This window comes from Megascapheus bottae, chromosome 17 (genome assembly GCF_031878675.1).
Source record: "Megascapheus bottae isolate mThoBot1 chromosome 17, mThoBot2.hap1, whole genome shotgun sequence".
NCBI lineage: Eukaryota > Metazoa > Chordata > Mammalia > Rodentia > Geomyidae > Megascapheus > Megascapheus bottae.
The window spans coordinates 33,408,850-33,425,987 of record NC_143525.1 but is presented as its reverse complement, the minus strand read 5'-3'; the positions used below and the strand labels follow the sequence as shown (position 1 = coordinate 33,425,987).

Here is a 17,138-nt window from a genome sequence, read left to right as displayed (position 1 = left end):
GTGCAAGACAGACACCACTCTCTCCTGAAAGCCCCGCTGCAGGCTTAGCCGAGTGAGGGAAGGAGGGGATGCTGGGTAAGAAGGAAGCCAGGCTAGTGGCTGGACACAAAGCATGTCTAGAACAGGAATGGGGAAATCTATACCCCAGTAACCCCAGGATTTGGAAGCCTGAATACCACTAAAGAATGACACCAGGGAGGAATGACAGCAAACATTGGGCATGTGCCTAGCACATAGCAGAAGCTCTGGCCTAAGTTCCTAGGTAGGGGAACCAACAGACAATAGCAGATGGCATATATCCCAGCTTGGCTACTCTGGACAGCTGGCCCAGCAGACAGCACAGACCCGCTGTGGATACTGGGAGCCAGCAAGCAGCAAATGGGCTTTGGACAAGGTGTCACCTGTGCTGCTTCAGTCTCCCAGTCTTCCCCCTTGTCCACGGTCCTTCTCCGCAAACATGCTGGGCCAGAAGTGAGAGAGGAAAGGGAAGTAGCCAACCTGCTTCTTTGCTTAGATACCAGAGAAAGTGACCCGGGAACCCTTGCCTCACAGGCTGGATGGGAGGAGCACCCAGAAAGGAAGCTTTATCTTCTGCCCCTCCTTACCTTCCTCCCCCTGCTCCTACCACTGATCTCTCCCAGAAAGTAAGGAGGAAAGTAAGCTGGCTCTAGGCTGCGGGAATGCAAAGACAACAGAGGCCTCACTGAGCTATGCTGGGGACTCAGGAAAGAGTCTTGGCTCCTACCTCAGCTACACTTCAGTCTGGGGAGTAGATGCCCAGAGTATCCACATAGGAAGCTGAGGGTCCAGCCTGAAGTGATCTAGCAGCCAAGGGGTTAAGTTCTCTTGAACCCCACCCTGCTCACCCCCCATCCCCAAAAAGGGAGGAAGTAGCAGAGAACCAGGGCTTGTGTGAGCCCTTAAGAATTCCAAGAATGTCCTATTTCCCTTGGGACTGGGAGGAGTTGGGGGGTGGGTAAGAGATAACCAGTTGCAGGGTAGGGGACAGCAGAACTATGGTTCTTCCTCTACCCTAGGCAACCTGCCCAGTGGGCCAATCCTTCAGTAGGGACAAGGTTCATGTTGCCTCTTGGACTGGAGATTTTATCAGGCATCAGTTTTCCAGCACCTGGCACAGGTTGGCACAGAGTAGCAGTCAGACAATAGTGCCTAATGAAATTCAAGCCCTCAAGGAGAGATGGGGCTGTAGCATTAGTAGGGGACTGGCAGTAGACGGCGCAGAAAGGGACAAACCCCTCAGTTTCCCTTCCAGGATGAACTTCATCTGCCAAGAGGCTCCGGGCTGAGAGTTTCAAAAGTGTCTAAGCTGGGCGGGATGGCTCACACCTATAATCCTAGCTACTCAGGAGGCTGAGATCTGAGGATTGCAGTTCAAAGCCATTCTGGGCACTAAAGTCTATGAGACTCTTATCTCCAATTAAGCACAAAAAAAACCCAGAAATGGTACTGTGGCTTGAGGGGTAGGGCAGTAGCCTTGGGCTAAAGAGCTCAGGGACAACACCCAGGCCCAGAGTTCAAGTCCCACCATGGACAACAATAACAAAAAAAAAAGTGTCTAATACTCGCATACCTTAGGCATGTAATAAATTATGTATTCTTTTTCCTGAAGAAAAAAAAATACCATATACCCCAATCAGACTCTAAATTTATATTGAAATCTGATCTTGCCACCTACTTGCAAGAAGTCCCTTGACCTCAGAAGCTCCATCTAGCAGGTGGCTGTGAAGTCTGGCCTATGACCATGGACCTGATATTGTCTTTGCACTAGTTACTTACGAAGTGACCTTGAACATGAATGGTTGTCACACTGAAACTGTATAAGACGGAATGGGCACTGTCCCTCTGAAGTAGGAAACAATGGTTCTATACCCTAATCTTGACCTCTAGCAGACTGGGCTACAAAGAACAGAAGTAGCAAGGCACTGGTGACTCTGAGGATTGTGGATCAAAGCCAGTTTAGCCAGGAAAGTCTATGAGACTTTTTTTTGGGGGGGAAAGGGGTCGTAGGGCTTGAATTCAGCCTGGAAGCTGTCCCTGAGCTCTTCAGCTCAAGGCTACCCTACCCCTGGGCCTGGGTGTTGCTCAACTGCCTTACCCTTCGGCCAAACCCCACTTCCCATTTTCTAGAGGTTAATCTGTGCCTCAGCTGGCTTTGAACCTTGATCCTCAGATCTGTCTCCTGAGTAGCTAGGATTACAGGCCATAGCGCCCATGCCCAGCTAAGTCTGTGAGACTCTCATCTTCAATTAACTAGCAAAAAAGCCACAAGTGGAGCTGTGGCTCAACTGGTCAAGTGCTAGCCATGGAGCAAAAGAAGCTAAGGGACAGTACCCAAACTCTTGAGTTCAAGCCACAAGTACTGGCAGGAAAAAAAACTAAACTAGATAACAAAATGGGTTTAATAAGAGCCCTTGTTTCTCTCTTGTGCTGGGAAGGTACAATGTGATTACAATGTATCCAGAGGTGGATGAGCTAGCAATTTCACCTTGTGGTTATCAGAACAGAGGGAAGAATGCAGGAGCCCACCCAAGCGCCCGCCCCTGCAGACTCACGCATTGCAATAGGGCTTCTTCTCATAGCCCTTGTAGTTCTTCATATTCAGTGTCATCTTGCAGGTCTCGCAATGGAAGCATGCTTTGTGCCAGAACTGGGTGGAGACAAAGGAGGATACCCATCAGACACCAGGACTTCAGGCAGAGGCTCTCCATCCCAGTCCTACACCCCCAGCTGAGGGGAGGCAGACAACATAGGATGCCCGCTGGGGAACAAGGGGCATCTCAGGTCACAGACTGTGGTGGCCAATGATATTCCCTTCTCCACTCCCCCCACCAGGCAGTCCCTTGAGCTCCCGATGGAGGACTCCACAATGGTGGGACAATGGCGACAGAAGCCCCCAAGAGGTCAGTTCCACCTCCCCAAACCACTGCCTGGCTCAGAGCTGGAGAGGCCTCATTGTTTATGCATAGCGACACTCTGGTTGCTAAGAAGCAGTGATGAACGAAAGGGGCAGCTCCACCCGCCTCAATGGCCTGGAGAAGGAGAGGACCAGGCCCAGAACCAGGTACTCCAAGCCCCCACACAGAATGCACCCCTTCCTCTGAGGCTCCAGCTCTGATGCCTGCCATGTCCTACGGGAGCCCCCATTCATCCAGAAAAGCAAGGTGAATGTCACAGGCTCTAGATGCCACACCCACAACCTGCTTTCCCTCCCTTCTAGCTCTCCGCTTCTCTCCACCCTGCCGGGTGACAGGGAGAGATACTGAAGAGTTTCACCTCACAGCCTTGCAGGTGTACTCTGCCCATGGACATGAAAGCTCTACTCAGCTAGCTCTGTGACCTTGGGCAGCTCCAGTCCTGGCACCGCCTCTGTTTGTGAAATGTGTACAGTAATATTTATCCTTCCTGGAACTGTGGAGGAGGCATGGGAAATCACCTGCAAAGCCTTCCTTCAACACAGCACCTGGCACCTCACAGGACCCAATGTTAGTTGCTGTGAACCTCAAGCGAGAAGCAGGCAGGGGTGGGGGTGGGGATACAGCCAGGCCTTCACTGTGCCCAGTCATAGCTCCAATCTCCACCGCCTTATGTGTGTGAGACAGAGCAACAAGGAAGACTCCAACAAAGCTAGAGAGATCTGGCTGGAATGGAGACTCTAGGACCCATCTAGACTGAAGAGGACAGACAAGGCAATGAGGGAAAGGAGAAACAGAGTCGCACCAGGGACTCCATCCTTGAGAAATGCTGATGAGGAGAGGTAACTTCATCTCTGGTGGAGCTGGATGAGACCCTAAATCAGCACCCACCAGTGCTCAGCTGCCAGGATTCCAGAAACCAGGCTGACAGGGTATTCTGCCCCTGTCCCACATCCCAGCAGTCGGAGACACTCCAGGCTCCAAAAAGAGGGGGCCAGAAGTCAGGGAAGTAGCCAGAGAGACTTTCAAAGGTGCTAAGCAAACAGCCAGTTTCTGGCCATTAACAGAGGAATTCCCCGCAAGCGGTTTGCACTTCCCAAGTCACAGGTGCTGCTGAGATACTTGCAGGAGGAAAGCAAGAAAAGAAGCCTAGACTCAGCCTCTCACAGTCCATTCAACAAGAGACCATCGGGGTAATGTCAGGAGGTAACTGCCCTCTGATGGGGGCACCCACACCCCCAGCATGGGCCTAGTCCAGCACCTATGTCCCACCTCTCCCCATGGGTGTTTCAATCCCAACACTGGTACATAAAACCAAAACAGGGTGGTCTGTCCCCCTCACAGGCCCCCAAAGTGACATCTCCACTCCCTTCTCAATGACGGGGAGACATTGGCAGGCTGCCCCAGCACTGTCACCACCCACCCAGTCTGCTGGCCTCTGCCTGCTCAGCTGCACATGCCCCCGCAGGGGCCTGCCAGGAAAAACATTCTCTGGAATCCAGACCATGACCCACTTTCACACACACACACAGGCAGGGATAACACACTGTCCTCGGGCGGGGGACCTCCAAGGCTGCCTCCTGATTGATTGATTTGGGAGGAGACAAGGATGAGAGGCAGAGAGATACCCCCAACTCTCCCAGATGGCCAGGCCTTCCCCCACCATCCTGGAACAGAGCCCCATGAAGAAGCTGAGCTGAGTATTATACTGACTGAACAGGGTGTTCAAGGCCAATACCCAATCCAATCTCCAGGCTACCATGAGACGAAGGGGAGCCATTATACTAGAGCTTTACTTCTAGAAGCTTCTCATACTACTGCTCAGAGATCGTTGGCCTTCAGCTAGATATGTAAGAGGCTGAGAGCAGGGAAGGTTAATCACCTGTCCCCTTCCACACAAAATGGAAACAAGAGTGGGCTAAGGGAGAGAGGGAAGGGGTGACATTGTCCAAAAAGAAACGTGCCTCTTATCTGATTTATGCATGTAACGCCTCGGTACATCATCTTTATAATAACTTAAAAATAATCAATAAAAAAAAGAATGGACTAAGGACCCGCAGGCTAACTACTGAACTTGATCTCACACCTGCAAAGCAGATCTGCTTTAGAACTGCTGCCTCCCACAGCACTGTGAAAAGAGTAAGATTCAAGCTTGATGTCTCTAGCTGCTGCATGGGAGGGAAAATGTTCCCAGGTTTAGTGGCTGACCACCAGGACCCCAGGAAGAAGGAAATTCAGTCCTGTCTGAAGGAGGGAAATGATCAGGGGAAAAAGACAGTACAGTTCCAGAGCAGTGCTGTCTACCCTTTCCTCCTGCTCAGGAACCTTGTCCCAGAGCAAGAGTACCCCTGGTTTAAAGATCTCAAGAAAGAATTTATGGGGGCCAGGAGCATGGCCTAGTGGGAGAGTGCTTGCCTAGCACGAACAAAGTCCTGAGTTCGATTCCTCAGTACCACACACATACAGAACAAGCCAGAAGTGGTACTGTCTCAAGTGGTAGAGCGCTAGCCTTGAGAAAGCCCAAGTGCCGTGCCCAGCCCCTGAGTTCACGCCCCAGGACTGGCAAGAAAGAAAAAAAAAAAAAAACAAAGAAGAATTTATGAAAGCACTCTTGGGATTGGGGGTATAGGGAACAAAGTACACTTTGAGATTTGAGACACAAGGCTCCAATCTTACAAAACGCCTGCCAAGTCCAAAGTGTTACTGTTCACAGACACAAGACAGCTCGGACCAGGCCGCTGAAGCCAGTGAGAGCTGCTCAGCCAATTCCAGATCCTTCATCCATCTCCAACCACTCTGGAAAACCCACTCAAAAGTCAACTCTGTGGAAAGGAAAGCAGGCTGGGAAAGGCAGAAGTCCTGCAAACATCCCTCTAGTGTGAGCCAGGCACACAAGGTTCTGAAGGGATTATGGGAGGTCACTGTGCCCATAGCCTGACACCTTACCCTCTGCACCCAGGTTCTCTGGGGTGTCTGTGACTCAGGCTTAAAGTATGAGACCTTCTCCTCCCTTCCTGTTACCCAAGGTTATGGTTTTCCCTCCTCCAGGGCAACACCAGCCCCACCCTGAGTCCGGTCACCAAACTGGTCACCAGCCTAGCTCCGTTGACCACCCGAGCTGCTGGAAGACACAGATTTTTTTTTTTTTTTGCTAAGCCCCACAAATTCCAGATCATTATTATTTCTCACATTCCAACACCTGTAGCCCCCAACCCTCAGGACCCTAAGCGCTGGGTCGGATGGGATCAGGCCAAGGTGGAAGCTAGTTCCAGCACAAGAAAGTTTAACTACAAATACACCGGATGAAAGAACTGTAAATTCCAGCTCTGGCTACAGTGGGGATGAGCCTGTTCATGATATTCAGAACTTCCAGCAATCCTGGCTGCGGTGGCTAATGATGTATGAATGGGTATGTGTTCTCTTGTCCCTTCCAAAGAAGAGGGGGTACTTGAAGCAGCTGAAGCAGAGAGGCTTCACTCATGGGAAATTCTGGAGGAATCGGTTGCAAATCAATCTCTGAAAAGACCCCTGAAGATTTCCTGTTCTCAGAAGTTGGGAGAAGCCAGTTGTGAGATCTGAGGATGGCAGTTCAAAGCCAGTCAAAGCAGGAAAGTCTATGAGACTTTTCTTTCTTTCTTTCTTTTTTTTGGGGGGGGTACCAGTCTTGAGGCTTGAACCCAGGGCCTGAGCTCTGTCCCCAAGATTCTTTTTACTCAAAGCTAAGGCTCCCCTACTTTTGGCTTTTTCTGAGTAGTTTATTAGATATAAGAGTCTCAGATTTTCCTGCCTGGGCTGGCTTTGAGCCCCAATCCTCAAATCCCTAGCCTCCTGAGTAGCTAGGATTCCTGGCATGAGCCACTCACTAGCAATGAGTGCTAGCTTCTATGAGACTTCAATCTCCAATTAACTACCCAAAAGCCGGAAGTAGAGTTGTGACTCACTTTGAGGGAAAAAGGTAAGAAATAGTGCTCTGGTCTTGAGTTCAAACCCCAGTACCAGCATGCATGCACGTACACACACATAAGTTGAAAGAAGTAAGTCAGCAAGCAGGAGAGGGATGTGGGCAAGATGATCAATAATGCAGGTCCCCAGATACAAAGTAGGTGATCAGTAAATATTTGCTGAATGACTGAGGTCACCTTGTTTCTCCCCCAGCTCCAATTCCAGAAATACTCTGGAAAAACAAATTTCAATCTCATTCCCCAAACACTGTCATCAGCAATACATATTTATCCCAACATGCAGAGAACACTGGTGGGTTAAGAGCAGGGTAGACTTCAGTGGCAGCAAGGCACCCCGCCTACACCTTTGGGGGAGAGGAGTCAGAAAAAAGAAAAGATTTCACTCCAAGGACACAGCTTGGGCTCTGACCACATTACAAGCTATAAGCCATTGGACTGTAGTGAATTAGGCCAGTCTAAGATGACTCTCTATTACTGTACATGGGAAGTCTGGTTAGCAACTATGCCTGTGGGCCTGAACCTTCCCCACTCCAAGAGAATCCCTGGGCCCACTCCAGGCACAGGCTCAGGAATCTGGGTGCCAGCACTTACTTCCTGGAGGGGTTAGGAAAGAGTAAGGCAAATATCTGGATATTTCAGGCTTCCATCTTAGTACACAGGGGAATAAAGTCTCTCCAGAGCCACTCTGTAGACTAAGACCCTTTGGGCAAGGATGAGTGAATTCAAGGGGTTGTTTCTCCATCTAGGAATTCCAAGCTTAAGTTCTGTCCGCCAGAGGCTAGCACAGTAACCTGGTGGGACAGTACCTTCTTGTGTGCCCACACTATATCCGCTCCTGCCCAGTGAAGACTAAAGAAACAACAGCAGTCCTTAAAGAGCAAGTTCAAAAATGATTCAAAACCTCAAACCCCACCTCCTCACTGGGACTCAAAGGCCAAAGGTCATTGAGGAAGCTCCGAACACTAGAAGGGAGAGAGGAAATATCCAGTGAACTACCTTTGCTCAAACAAAACCCCTAACTCCTCTTTCATGCAGCCTCCCCCTCCTGCCAGTTCCAACAGAAAGGAGGGAATATTTAGACCTGTAGCCAACCTAGGGTTATACGTAGAAGGCAAAATGAGGAGAGGGATAAATAAGAGGCTTCCAGGCCCCTGCTTGAAGAGGAGGGGTACACCGCCTTAGGGCCCTAAAAGGGAGCTTGCAAGACAGGATCCTACCCCCCCGCAAAAAAACTCTGGAAACACCCGGCTCTCTACACTACACTCCCCACACACACCAATGGTATAATGGCAACCAGATGAAGTCCACCATGGGCGGGGGTTGGGGGAGAACTCTAGGGGCCCCCAGGGGACAGTGAATTTCCAGAAGGCCATACTCCCCTCACCCCCATACACCCTCCTTTCCTGGGCTTCCCCAGAACTCCACCAACCCCACCCTCCATTGGTGAAACCTGCTTTGAAAAGTTAGCTCTTTGTTCTATGAGACGGTTTATAGACTGAGCACAATTTCGGATCTCCACGGAGCGGGCCCACCCGCGCCCCTCCCGGCCCCAGCACCCGACCCCACCCGGCCTGGGCTGGGTGGCCCAGCACCCGGACTTGGCTGGTAATGTGAGGTGGGGCCACAGGTCCCGCGAACCACTGATCCCACCCGGAGGCCGCGGGTCGTTCCAAAAAAAGAGGAGGGGGTAAGGCAGTGGAACGCGGAGCCTCCCTTCCCCAGACTCGACCCCGGGCGACCGGCGGCCCCCACCCCCGCCTCCGGGCCCGGAAGCCCGGCCACCCCCGGCCGGACCGGCGGGTTTCGCTGGCCCCCGGCCTCCGCCCCGCCCCCGCCGCCCCCTTCCCCCAGCGCCCCGCGCTTCCGCCTACTTGGCGCTCGGCGCCGCGGGGAGAGGGAGCGGCCGTCTCCGCTCGCGCTCCGGGTCCTGGGGGGGCGGGACTGCACCTCCAAACTCCCCCCCGCCACACACGCCGCCCGCCGGGCTCCCGTCCGCTCCCGTCCTCCCAGCCCTGGGAGCACCGAGCCACCCATCTTCCAGCGGAGGCTGCCCACTCCGCCGCGCCCTGGACGTCCGGGCTTCCAGACGGGGGTCTGTCCCCGCCACCCGGGACAGCACACACACCCCCGCTCCCCGTCTGTCCTCGAGGGATCGCGGGGACCGGGCAGCCCCTCTCTCCACCCCCCACATGAGAGCGTGGCTCGGCGATTGCCTGGACGCGTCTCCCCGTCCCGGGGCTCACCTTATCCAGACAGTTCACCTTCTCGGTGGGGTACACGATCTTGCCGCACCGGGCGCAGTTGGGGTTCATGGTTCCAGGTGGAGGCTGGGGCGGGGACGCCCGAGCTCGCGCGCGCTCTCTCTTCCCGGGGCGAGCTGGCGGGAGGCGGCCGCGGCTGCGACTGTGCAGACGGCGGCGACCGCGACGGGATCAGAGGAACTGGCCTCGGCCTCCGCCCGCCTTCCCCTAATAAACACGGCGGGGAGGAGGGGCTGCACCGGGGCGGAGACGCGCCGCGCGCGCGGGCCGGGGCGCGGGCAGGGGCGCGCGCGGCGCGCTCCCCGGCGACGCGGGGCTGCGCGCTCCGGGCAGGGAGGACCGCGCGGGCCCGCGTGCTGGCGCCCCGGACCGCGCAGCCCGACGGCGCCCTGGGTCCAGCACGGTCCCGTCGTTGGGGGCGGCAGCACGGGGACGCCGGGCTCCGGCAGACCTCTGGCACCCATCGAGGGCGTGGTTGAAATCCCTGGGAATATGCCCGAGTCGGCTCACACCAGACTCGGGAACTTTTCCTTGTGCCGGGCGGTACCTGTCGTGGATCTGGGGACGGAACGGGACCCCCCCCCCTCAGCCCCACACGCCCCCGCCCCTTCCCGCGCACCTCCTTTCCCACTTCGGTAGGGCGGGATCCCTTCCCGCCGGAATCAGCCGGTCGGGGCCAGGCTCCTTCTCCCTCTCCCTCCACCTCCTGCGCCTCAGGGGCACAAGCATGCCCAGGTTCCTGGTATCTGGCACCGTCTGCTTCCCAAGCTCCGTCCTCTTTGCTCCTTCCTCCCCGTCCCCTGATCCATACTCCAGTGCAAGCAACGGCTGGCGCAGGCCGATCATCCAAAAGAGCTTCCTCCCAGCGCTGCAGCGGCGCGGGGGTATAGCTCAGTGGTAGAGCATTTGACTGCAGATCAAGAGGTCCCTGGTTCAAATCCGGGTGCCCCCTTCACAGTATTTTGCTTTTTTTTTTTTTTCTTCTTGTCATTATTCTTCATTCTTATATTTTCACGTACGATCCTAGGTTAAAACGAAAACGAAGAGCGTCCCTTCCTCATAAGAAATGAGGAAAGCTCAGAAAGCTTAGAAGAAAGCTTCCCGTTTCCCTTTGTTCCCAGAGGAAGAAGGTGTGGGTACAATGTACAACTACGTATCAAAAAAAAAGCCTTTTCTTGTCTTCTTACTGATAGCACCTCTCAGGTGTGCCAGGCAGTTGGCGATACTGGGTTCAGGGGACAAGACGACCCTCTAAGTCTGCATTCGTTTCCGATGGAGGTAGGCAAAGGTCAAAAGAAGGAAACTTACAGACATAGCCCTACTTCAACTTCGGCTTTCACTTTCCTTTTTGGGATACGAACCTGTATTGCTCCTGATTCAGACTGAATGTAAGTGCAAGAACCTTCACCACCCAATGCAATGCTCATCCATCTGCTCATTTGAATGTACATGAAACCATGTCCCAATGCAAAATAATTTAAATTACTGCAGTGACTTTCAAATGAGCACACACCAGAATAGCACACACACACACACACACACACACACACACACGAGTCCAGAATTACCTACAGTTTATGATTCCATAGACCTACAGTGTCCCCCCCCCTCCAACTTTGTTTTTTGAATAATTTTCCAGGTGATGCTGGGGGCCAGGTGCCACACTTGGGGTGTGCTATAAAGCCATCAAGTTTCAAATCCTTAAGATGGGGACAGACATCTGCTGGCCAGGGGATTTTTGCATCACTGTGTGATTGGAGAAAGATGGTATGTGTGAAGAGAGAAGCAAGGGCATCCTCTTCAACTCAGTTTTGCCCAAAAAAAGGAAAAATCAAGTAGACGAGACGCATGTTGCCTGTGTCAGGGGGCAGCTGCGATAGATATTTTAAACTTGGAATTTAATTGTGTCATCCCTGGGGAGCCCAAGGGAATACTTGCCTGCATTCCTTTCCCCAGTTCCCATTACTTTGAATTACTGGGCTAGACTGGGAGATGGAAGGGGATGGCAATGCAAAACACAAACTAAATGCCATCTCATGTCTATTCATTTCACCTTGGTCCAGGCTATCAGGCCACAGCCCTACCTTTGAGCTTATATAAGAAGTGAAGCTATTCAATTATAAACTCTTTTATGTCTGTCCCATGTCCTCTTAAACTTGGAAAGTATGTAAGTTTCCTGAACCTGGATTCATCCTCTTACTCTTTTGTGTCAGACTATAAACTGGGTTAAAAACAAATACAGCTTGGGATCCTCACTGCTTCTAAGCTTCTTTGTGCTCAAGGCTAGCACACTAGAGCCACAGTGCCACCTCCAGCTTATTCTGAATGGTTTATTGGCGATAAGAGTCTCCAGGACTTGCTTGCTCAGCTGGCTTTGAACTGTGATCCTCAGATCTCAACCTTCTGAGTAGCTAGGATTACAGGTGTGAACCACTAGCACCCAGCTCCTAAATTAATTTTAACTCAAAAGAAAATGGTAATTGCCATTAAAGCAATGAGCTGGTAGATAGTCTGAGAGGAACTTAGTGGACTCACTGTACAAATCGGAGAAAAAGCTTCTGGTCATATCTTTGTGGGAATATTCAAGCAGGCAGTTTTATCTTCAAAGTGTTCGGTATTTACAAACCACTGATAAGTTATCTTGAATCCTGAATGCCTGTGAAAAATGTAAACAGGAGGAGAGGGGGCACCCGGATTTGAACCAGGGACCTCTTGATCTGCAGTCAAATGCTCTACCACTGAGCTATACCCCCTCTGCTGGCAAAGGCTTAGTAAATTCTTTCCACATGGATTGCCCATTGTAATACTACAGCTTATTAAAAAATGATAGCCTTTTTACTAGCTGATACTAGATTTTTCAAATATAGTGGCATATGTTTGTTTGTTTTTTTAAAAAAGCTGAAAACATGTAGATCCCAATATTTTCTAAACTCAATTCATTATCTACAATCCTATACATTTCACTCCAATTCCCAAAATAATCTCTTGCAAAACTTAACCCTTAATCTCTTCTGAAAACAAATATTGGAGAAAAGATATACCCAGTAAGAGGCCTTCTGCTAGACTATGAAACTAGAAAGCCCAAATCATCACCTAAAATTATATAGGGGAGATTTACAGGGAGTCAAGTATGGACTCAGACTTAAGAAAGAAATCCTGCAATATGTAATCATATGAATGGACCTTGAGGATATTATGATGCTAATTGAAATAAGCCAGGCAAGCCAAAAACAGCATGATTCTAACTATGTGAGGTATCTAAAATACTCAAACTCACAGAATAGAAAATAGAATGCCAATAACTGGAAGGAGGAAGAAACAAAGACTTGCAGATGCATGCTGAGATATCAGTTACATAAAGGCTAGTAACTTCCTGCTACATAACTTTGTGCTTCTATTTAACAATACTGTATTATACATTTAAAAAAAAACCTATCAAGGGTAGTGACAGTGTGGCTCAAAGTGATAGAGGGCTAGCCTTCAGCAAAAGAGCTCAGGGACAACACCCAGACCCCTCGTTCAAGCCCCACAACTGACTAAATAAATAAATAATAAAATCTATTAAGAAGGCTGGATGTGTGGCTCAATGATATAGAGCTTACTGTGTTTGATCCCCAGTACTCTTAACAAAAAGAAAGAAAAATATCAGAATCAGTTTCACTGATCTAACAGTCAAGGTGCTAAGCACGCCTGTAGACAGGAATCTGCTTGCTTGACTTTTTTTCAGCTTCTAGAAGTTTCCTTTCACAGCATCCCATCTCCTTCTGTTGCCCCCTTCCTCTTACACCTCTTCTCTAACCACCTATCTCCCTTTTACTAGGACTGGTATAATCACTGTGAGCTGTAATCAAAGATAATCTCCCCTTCTCAAGATCTCTAACTTAATCACACATGCAAAGTTACTTTTATGAGAAGTAACATTCACAAAAGGGTTCCTAAGGCCTACCACCAGTGATAAGAAGAGAATTTCAGGTCCTCAAGTCACTCATGGCAAGGGAGCCCTTGTGATTACTGTGGACTGGATGGCTTGAGGAAGATAAGAGAAAAACAATGCATCACAAAAGATTCTTGGGCAGGAAATGTGACCCAGAGGCAGAGTGCTTGCCTAGCATCCACAGAAGGCCCAGGTTTGATTCCTTGATACTGTATAGGTAGAAAAAGCCAGAAGTGGTATTGTTGCTCAAGGGGTAGAGTGCTATTTTTTTTCTTTCTTTCCTTTTTTTTTTTTTGCCAGTCGTGGGCTTGAGCTCAGGGCCTGAGCACTGTCCTTGGACTTTCTCAAGGCCAGAGCTCTACCACTAGAGCCTCAGCACCATTTCTGGCTTTTTTTTCTATGTATGTGGTACCGAACCCGGGTCTTCATGCATGCTAGACAAGCACTCTACAACTAGGTCAAACTCCCGGCCCTCCTTCTTGTTTTTTTTTGTTTTGTTTTTTTTCAAAAGCATCCAACTTTTTATTGCGTATGAAGCAATTAAGGTACCTACTAGGTTAAAATTGGCTTGTTCTGTTACATACAAGGTTCAAGGTGAGATTACTGTGATGTGCATTTGCTGTCTGGAATTTCTCTTTAAAAACAAATTTAAAGGGGCCGGAGTTGGGCTTAGTGGGAGAGTGCTTGCCTAGCATGCACAAAGACTCAGGTTCAATTCCTCGGTACCACATATACAGAAAAAACTAGAAGTGGTGCTATAGCTCAAGTGGCAAGGCACTAGCCTTGAGAAAAAAGCCCAAGGACAGTGCTCAGACTCTGAGTTCAAGCCCCAGGACTGGCAAAATAAATAAATAAATAAATAAATAAATAAATAAATAAAATAAAGCCGGGCATGGTGGCTCATGCCTGTAATCCTAGCTACTCAGGAGGCTGAGATCTGGGGATCTGGTTCAAAGGCAGCCCAGACACTAAAGACTATGAGACTCTTATCTCCAACTACTAGAAAACTGGAAGTAGCCCTGTGGCTCAGGGGTAGGGTAGTAGCCTTGAGCCACAGAGCTCAGGGACAATGCCCAGGCTCAGAGTTCAAGTCTCATGACCCACAAAAAAAAAAAAAAAAAAAAGGGAACCTGGCTACTGCTGACCTCTTAAGGAACCTGGTGGGAAAACATCTGCAGGTACCTGACATTGCTACACATAGGTTTAAAAAACAAGCTTCCTAGGTGGTGTGTGGTGTTGACACTTGTTCTTGAGAGGACATCCCCATTTTAGGATATTTTGATGGTTAGTTTCTTTGAGAGAAGAGTGGTTTTTTCCCTAAGTATTAGTTTTCTTCCATTTTGATGGGTCAAACTTCTCCACTTCATATATGTCTGGTTTATCACTCATCTTCCGTCAAGAGGCTGGAGGCCTGGTGACTCCCACAAGGACCTTGGGGACAGAGGACACTTGCTGGCAATGGGCAGTTTCTAGAGTGCTAGTCTTGAGAAGGCTCAAGGCCAGTGCACAGGCCCTGAGTTCCAGCCCTGGGACAGGCAAAAAAAAAAAAAAAAAAAAGATTCTTAAACTAGGCGTTGGTAGCTCACACCTGTAATCCTAACTACTCAGGAGGCTGAGAATCAAGATTCAAAGCCAGCCTGGGGACAAAAGTCCATGAGACACCTTTTTTATTTTTTTATTTTTGGCTGTGGGGCTTGAATTCTGGGCCTGGGCACTGTCCCTGAGCTCTTTAGCTCAAGGATAGTGCTCTTCAGTTTGAGCCACAGCTCCACTTCTGGTTTTCTGGTGTTTAATTGGAGATAGCTCCACTAACTGAAGAAAAAAAAAAAAGGCAGAAGTGGAGCTATAAAGCGATTGAGCAGTAGCCCTGAGCAAAAGAAGCTCCGGGACAGAACCCAAGCCCTAGGAGACACACACACACACACACACACACACACACACACACACACACAGAGATTCTCAGTAGAATGTAGCCGTCTATAGGAGACCATAAGGAGATAGGTAGGTGGATTCAATGTGTTGATAACTGAAAAAGCAAAGGCATAGCTCATGTGGTAGGCCCTGAGTACAAATCCCTTACCAAAACAATGACTGTACAGACTTGGTAAGAATAACTTTATGTCCTCAATCTCATAAAGTATATACTAGCCTCTCTACTGACTGGCAAAGCTCGTATTTAGACCCTGAACTTTAATTAAAGTCAAGAACCCCTCTACTGAGCTAGACTCAGAATAGATATACTTGATTCAGAGAGATCTAGGTTAGAAAGAATTCTGGGAATTGTCAGTGTATAGATGATATTTAATGAAAGAGGTAAGTTATCTCAAAAGCTTACTGCATTTGTGGTTTGGTGAACCATTGTATGAATATTATGACTTTTTTGCCCATGACCTAGACTCAAACTCAGTATCTGACACTCTCATTCAATGGCTGGTACTCTACCAACAGAGCCAGGTTGCCAATCTGAATGTTAGGATTTTTTATTTATTTTGCTGGTCCTGGGGTTTGAACCCAGGGCCTGGGCACAGTCACTGAGCCTTTTTGTGCTCAAGACTAACACTTGAGCGACAGTGCCACTTTCAGCTTTTTCTGAGTAGTTTATTGGAGATAGAGTCTCACGAGGACTTTTCTGCCCAGGCTGGCTTCAAATCACAATGCTCAGATCTCAGCCTCCTGAGTAGTTAGGATTATAGGCATGAACCACCAGTGCCCAGCTGAATGTTAAAATTTTTAAAAGTCAGTGGGTTTCCCTTTACTAGTTGGAAATTGGGAGATAGAGGTACAGTATTTGCGCTATGGTAATTGACGAGCTCAATAGGACCTTCAAATATGGGCCAAAGTGGACTTCTTTCTTCCACTCCCTCTACAGTCTTCTCTTGGTTCTTCAGTTTCATTCCAGGAAATATGACACAATTTGTCATATAACACCAAGCTACTGTCAACCACTGGAGGCAACATCTGGATGTTACAAATCAGATCTCCCAGAGTCAGGCATTAACCATGTAACTGACCAACTCTATTTTCTCCAAAAAGTAAATAGTAAGCTCTCCAGCTTGCTAAACAGGGGGGTAGGGAGTGGGAACACAGATTGAAGACAGGAGGAATCCTGAGATCATATTTGGAATGTGAGAAAGTAAATCTATGTAGGCAAAGATGTAGGGATGCTAGGTAGAACTTGGTTGATACAAACTTTTTCTTTTTTTGGGGGGGAGGAGCAGTCCTGGGCTTGGGCTCAGGGCCTGAGCTTTGTCCTTGGATTTTCTCAAGGCTAGAGTTCTATCATTTGAGTCACAGTACCACTTCTGGCATTTTTTTCTATGTATGTGGTACTGAGGAATCAAACCCGGGTCTTCTGCATGCTAGGCAAACAGTCTACCACTAGGCCAAACTCCCAGCCCCACAAACTTTCTTCAGTAGCATTCAATGCTTGCATGCAGGTTTGGTGTAATCCCCTAATTAAATTTACTTAGGTTCTAAATTTGCCAGGAAAAACAACCTGAGACTCACAGTGAACTAGGCATTACATCAAGTACTTTGGATTAAAACAATAACAACAACAACATAACCCCTGCCCTCAAAAAACTTGGTGTGCTTGAAGAAATCAGATACATATTCCAAGCACCCTCCAACACACAAATAACCTACAAACAATGGGCATGAAAAGAATAGCAGGTGAGAGACAGGTGGTTGAAGCCACCGGCTTCCTTTCTTCCTTCCCTTTCTCCTTGTCTCCCTTTCTTAGGTAGTGAGAGGGGTAGAGGCAGGAGGATAGAGACTTTGAGGCTATCCTGGGTTACAGAGGGAAACTTGGTTTCAAAGTAATAATAATGAGGTGGGAGGAGGGAAATGGGAGCAAAAACATGAGAAGGGGTTTCAATGTGTATAAAGTAATGCACCCACTATCTGGTGAACATAACTGTTACCCTTCTACTAATTACAAAGTAATAATAATGATGATAATAAATTTAGTTGCAAGAAAGAAGAAATATATAGGTAATCATAGCTAAAAGAGATATTCTTGCTAGGCACTAGTGGTTCATGCATGTAA

The 17,138-nt window shown here is 49.0% G+C and overlaps 1 protein-coding gene and 2 non-coding genes across 3 annotated transcripts in view; 1 reads left to right on the top strand and 2 right to left on the bottom strand.

The window, feature by feature from the left end:
- Lasp1 (LIM and SH3 protein 1) overlaps positions 1-10,194 on the bottom strand; it is a 37,621-nt gene extending 27,427 nt beyond the window's left edge. Inside the window, exons 1-3 of the mRNA XM_090350744.1 lie at positions 9,776-10,194; positions 9,139-9,298; positions 2,574-2,668 (exon numbers count right to left, since the gene is read on the bottom strand). Coding sequence (XP_090206870.1) covers positions 2,574-2,668; positions 9,139-9,298; positions 9,776-10,002 — 482 coding nt within the window. The 5' untranslated portion in view covers positions 10,003-10,194. The remainder of the gene's footprint in view (positions 1-2,573; positions 2,669-9,138; positions 9,299-9,775) is intronic.
- Trnac-gca (transfer RNA cysteine (anticodon GCA)) lies at positions 10,037-10,108 on the top strand. Its single transcript has one exon. It is a non-coding gene; the product is annotated as a tRNA-Cys (tRNA).
- Positions 10,195-11,837: 1,643 nt separating the features above from the next.
- On the bottom strand, positions 11,838-11,909 carry Trnac-gca (transfer RNA cysteine (anticodon GCA)). The gene has a single exon. It is a non-coding gene; the product is annotated as a tRNA-Cys (tRNA).
- Between the last annotated feature and the right edge of the window lie 5,229 nt (positions 11,910-17,138).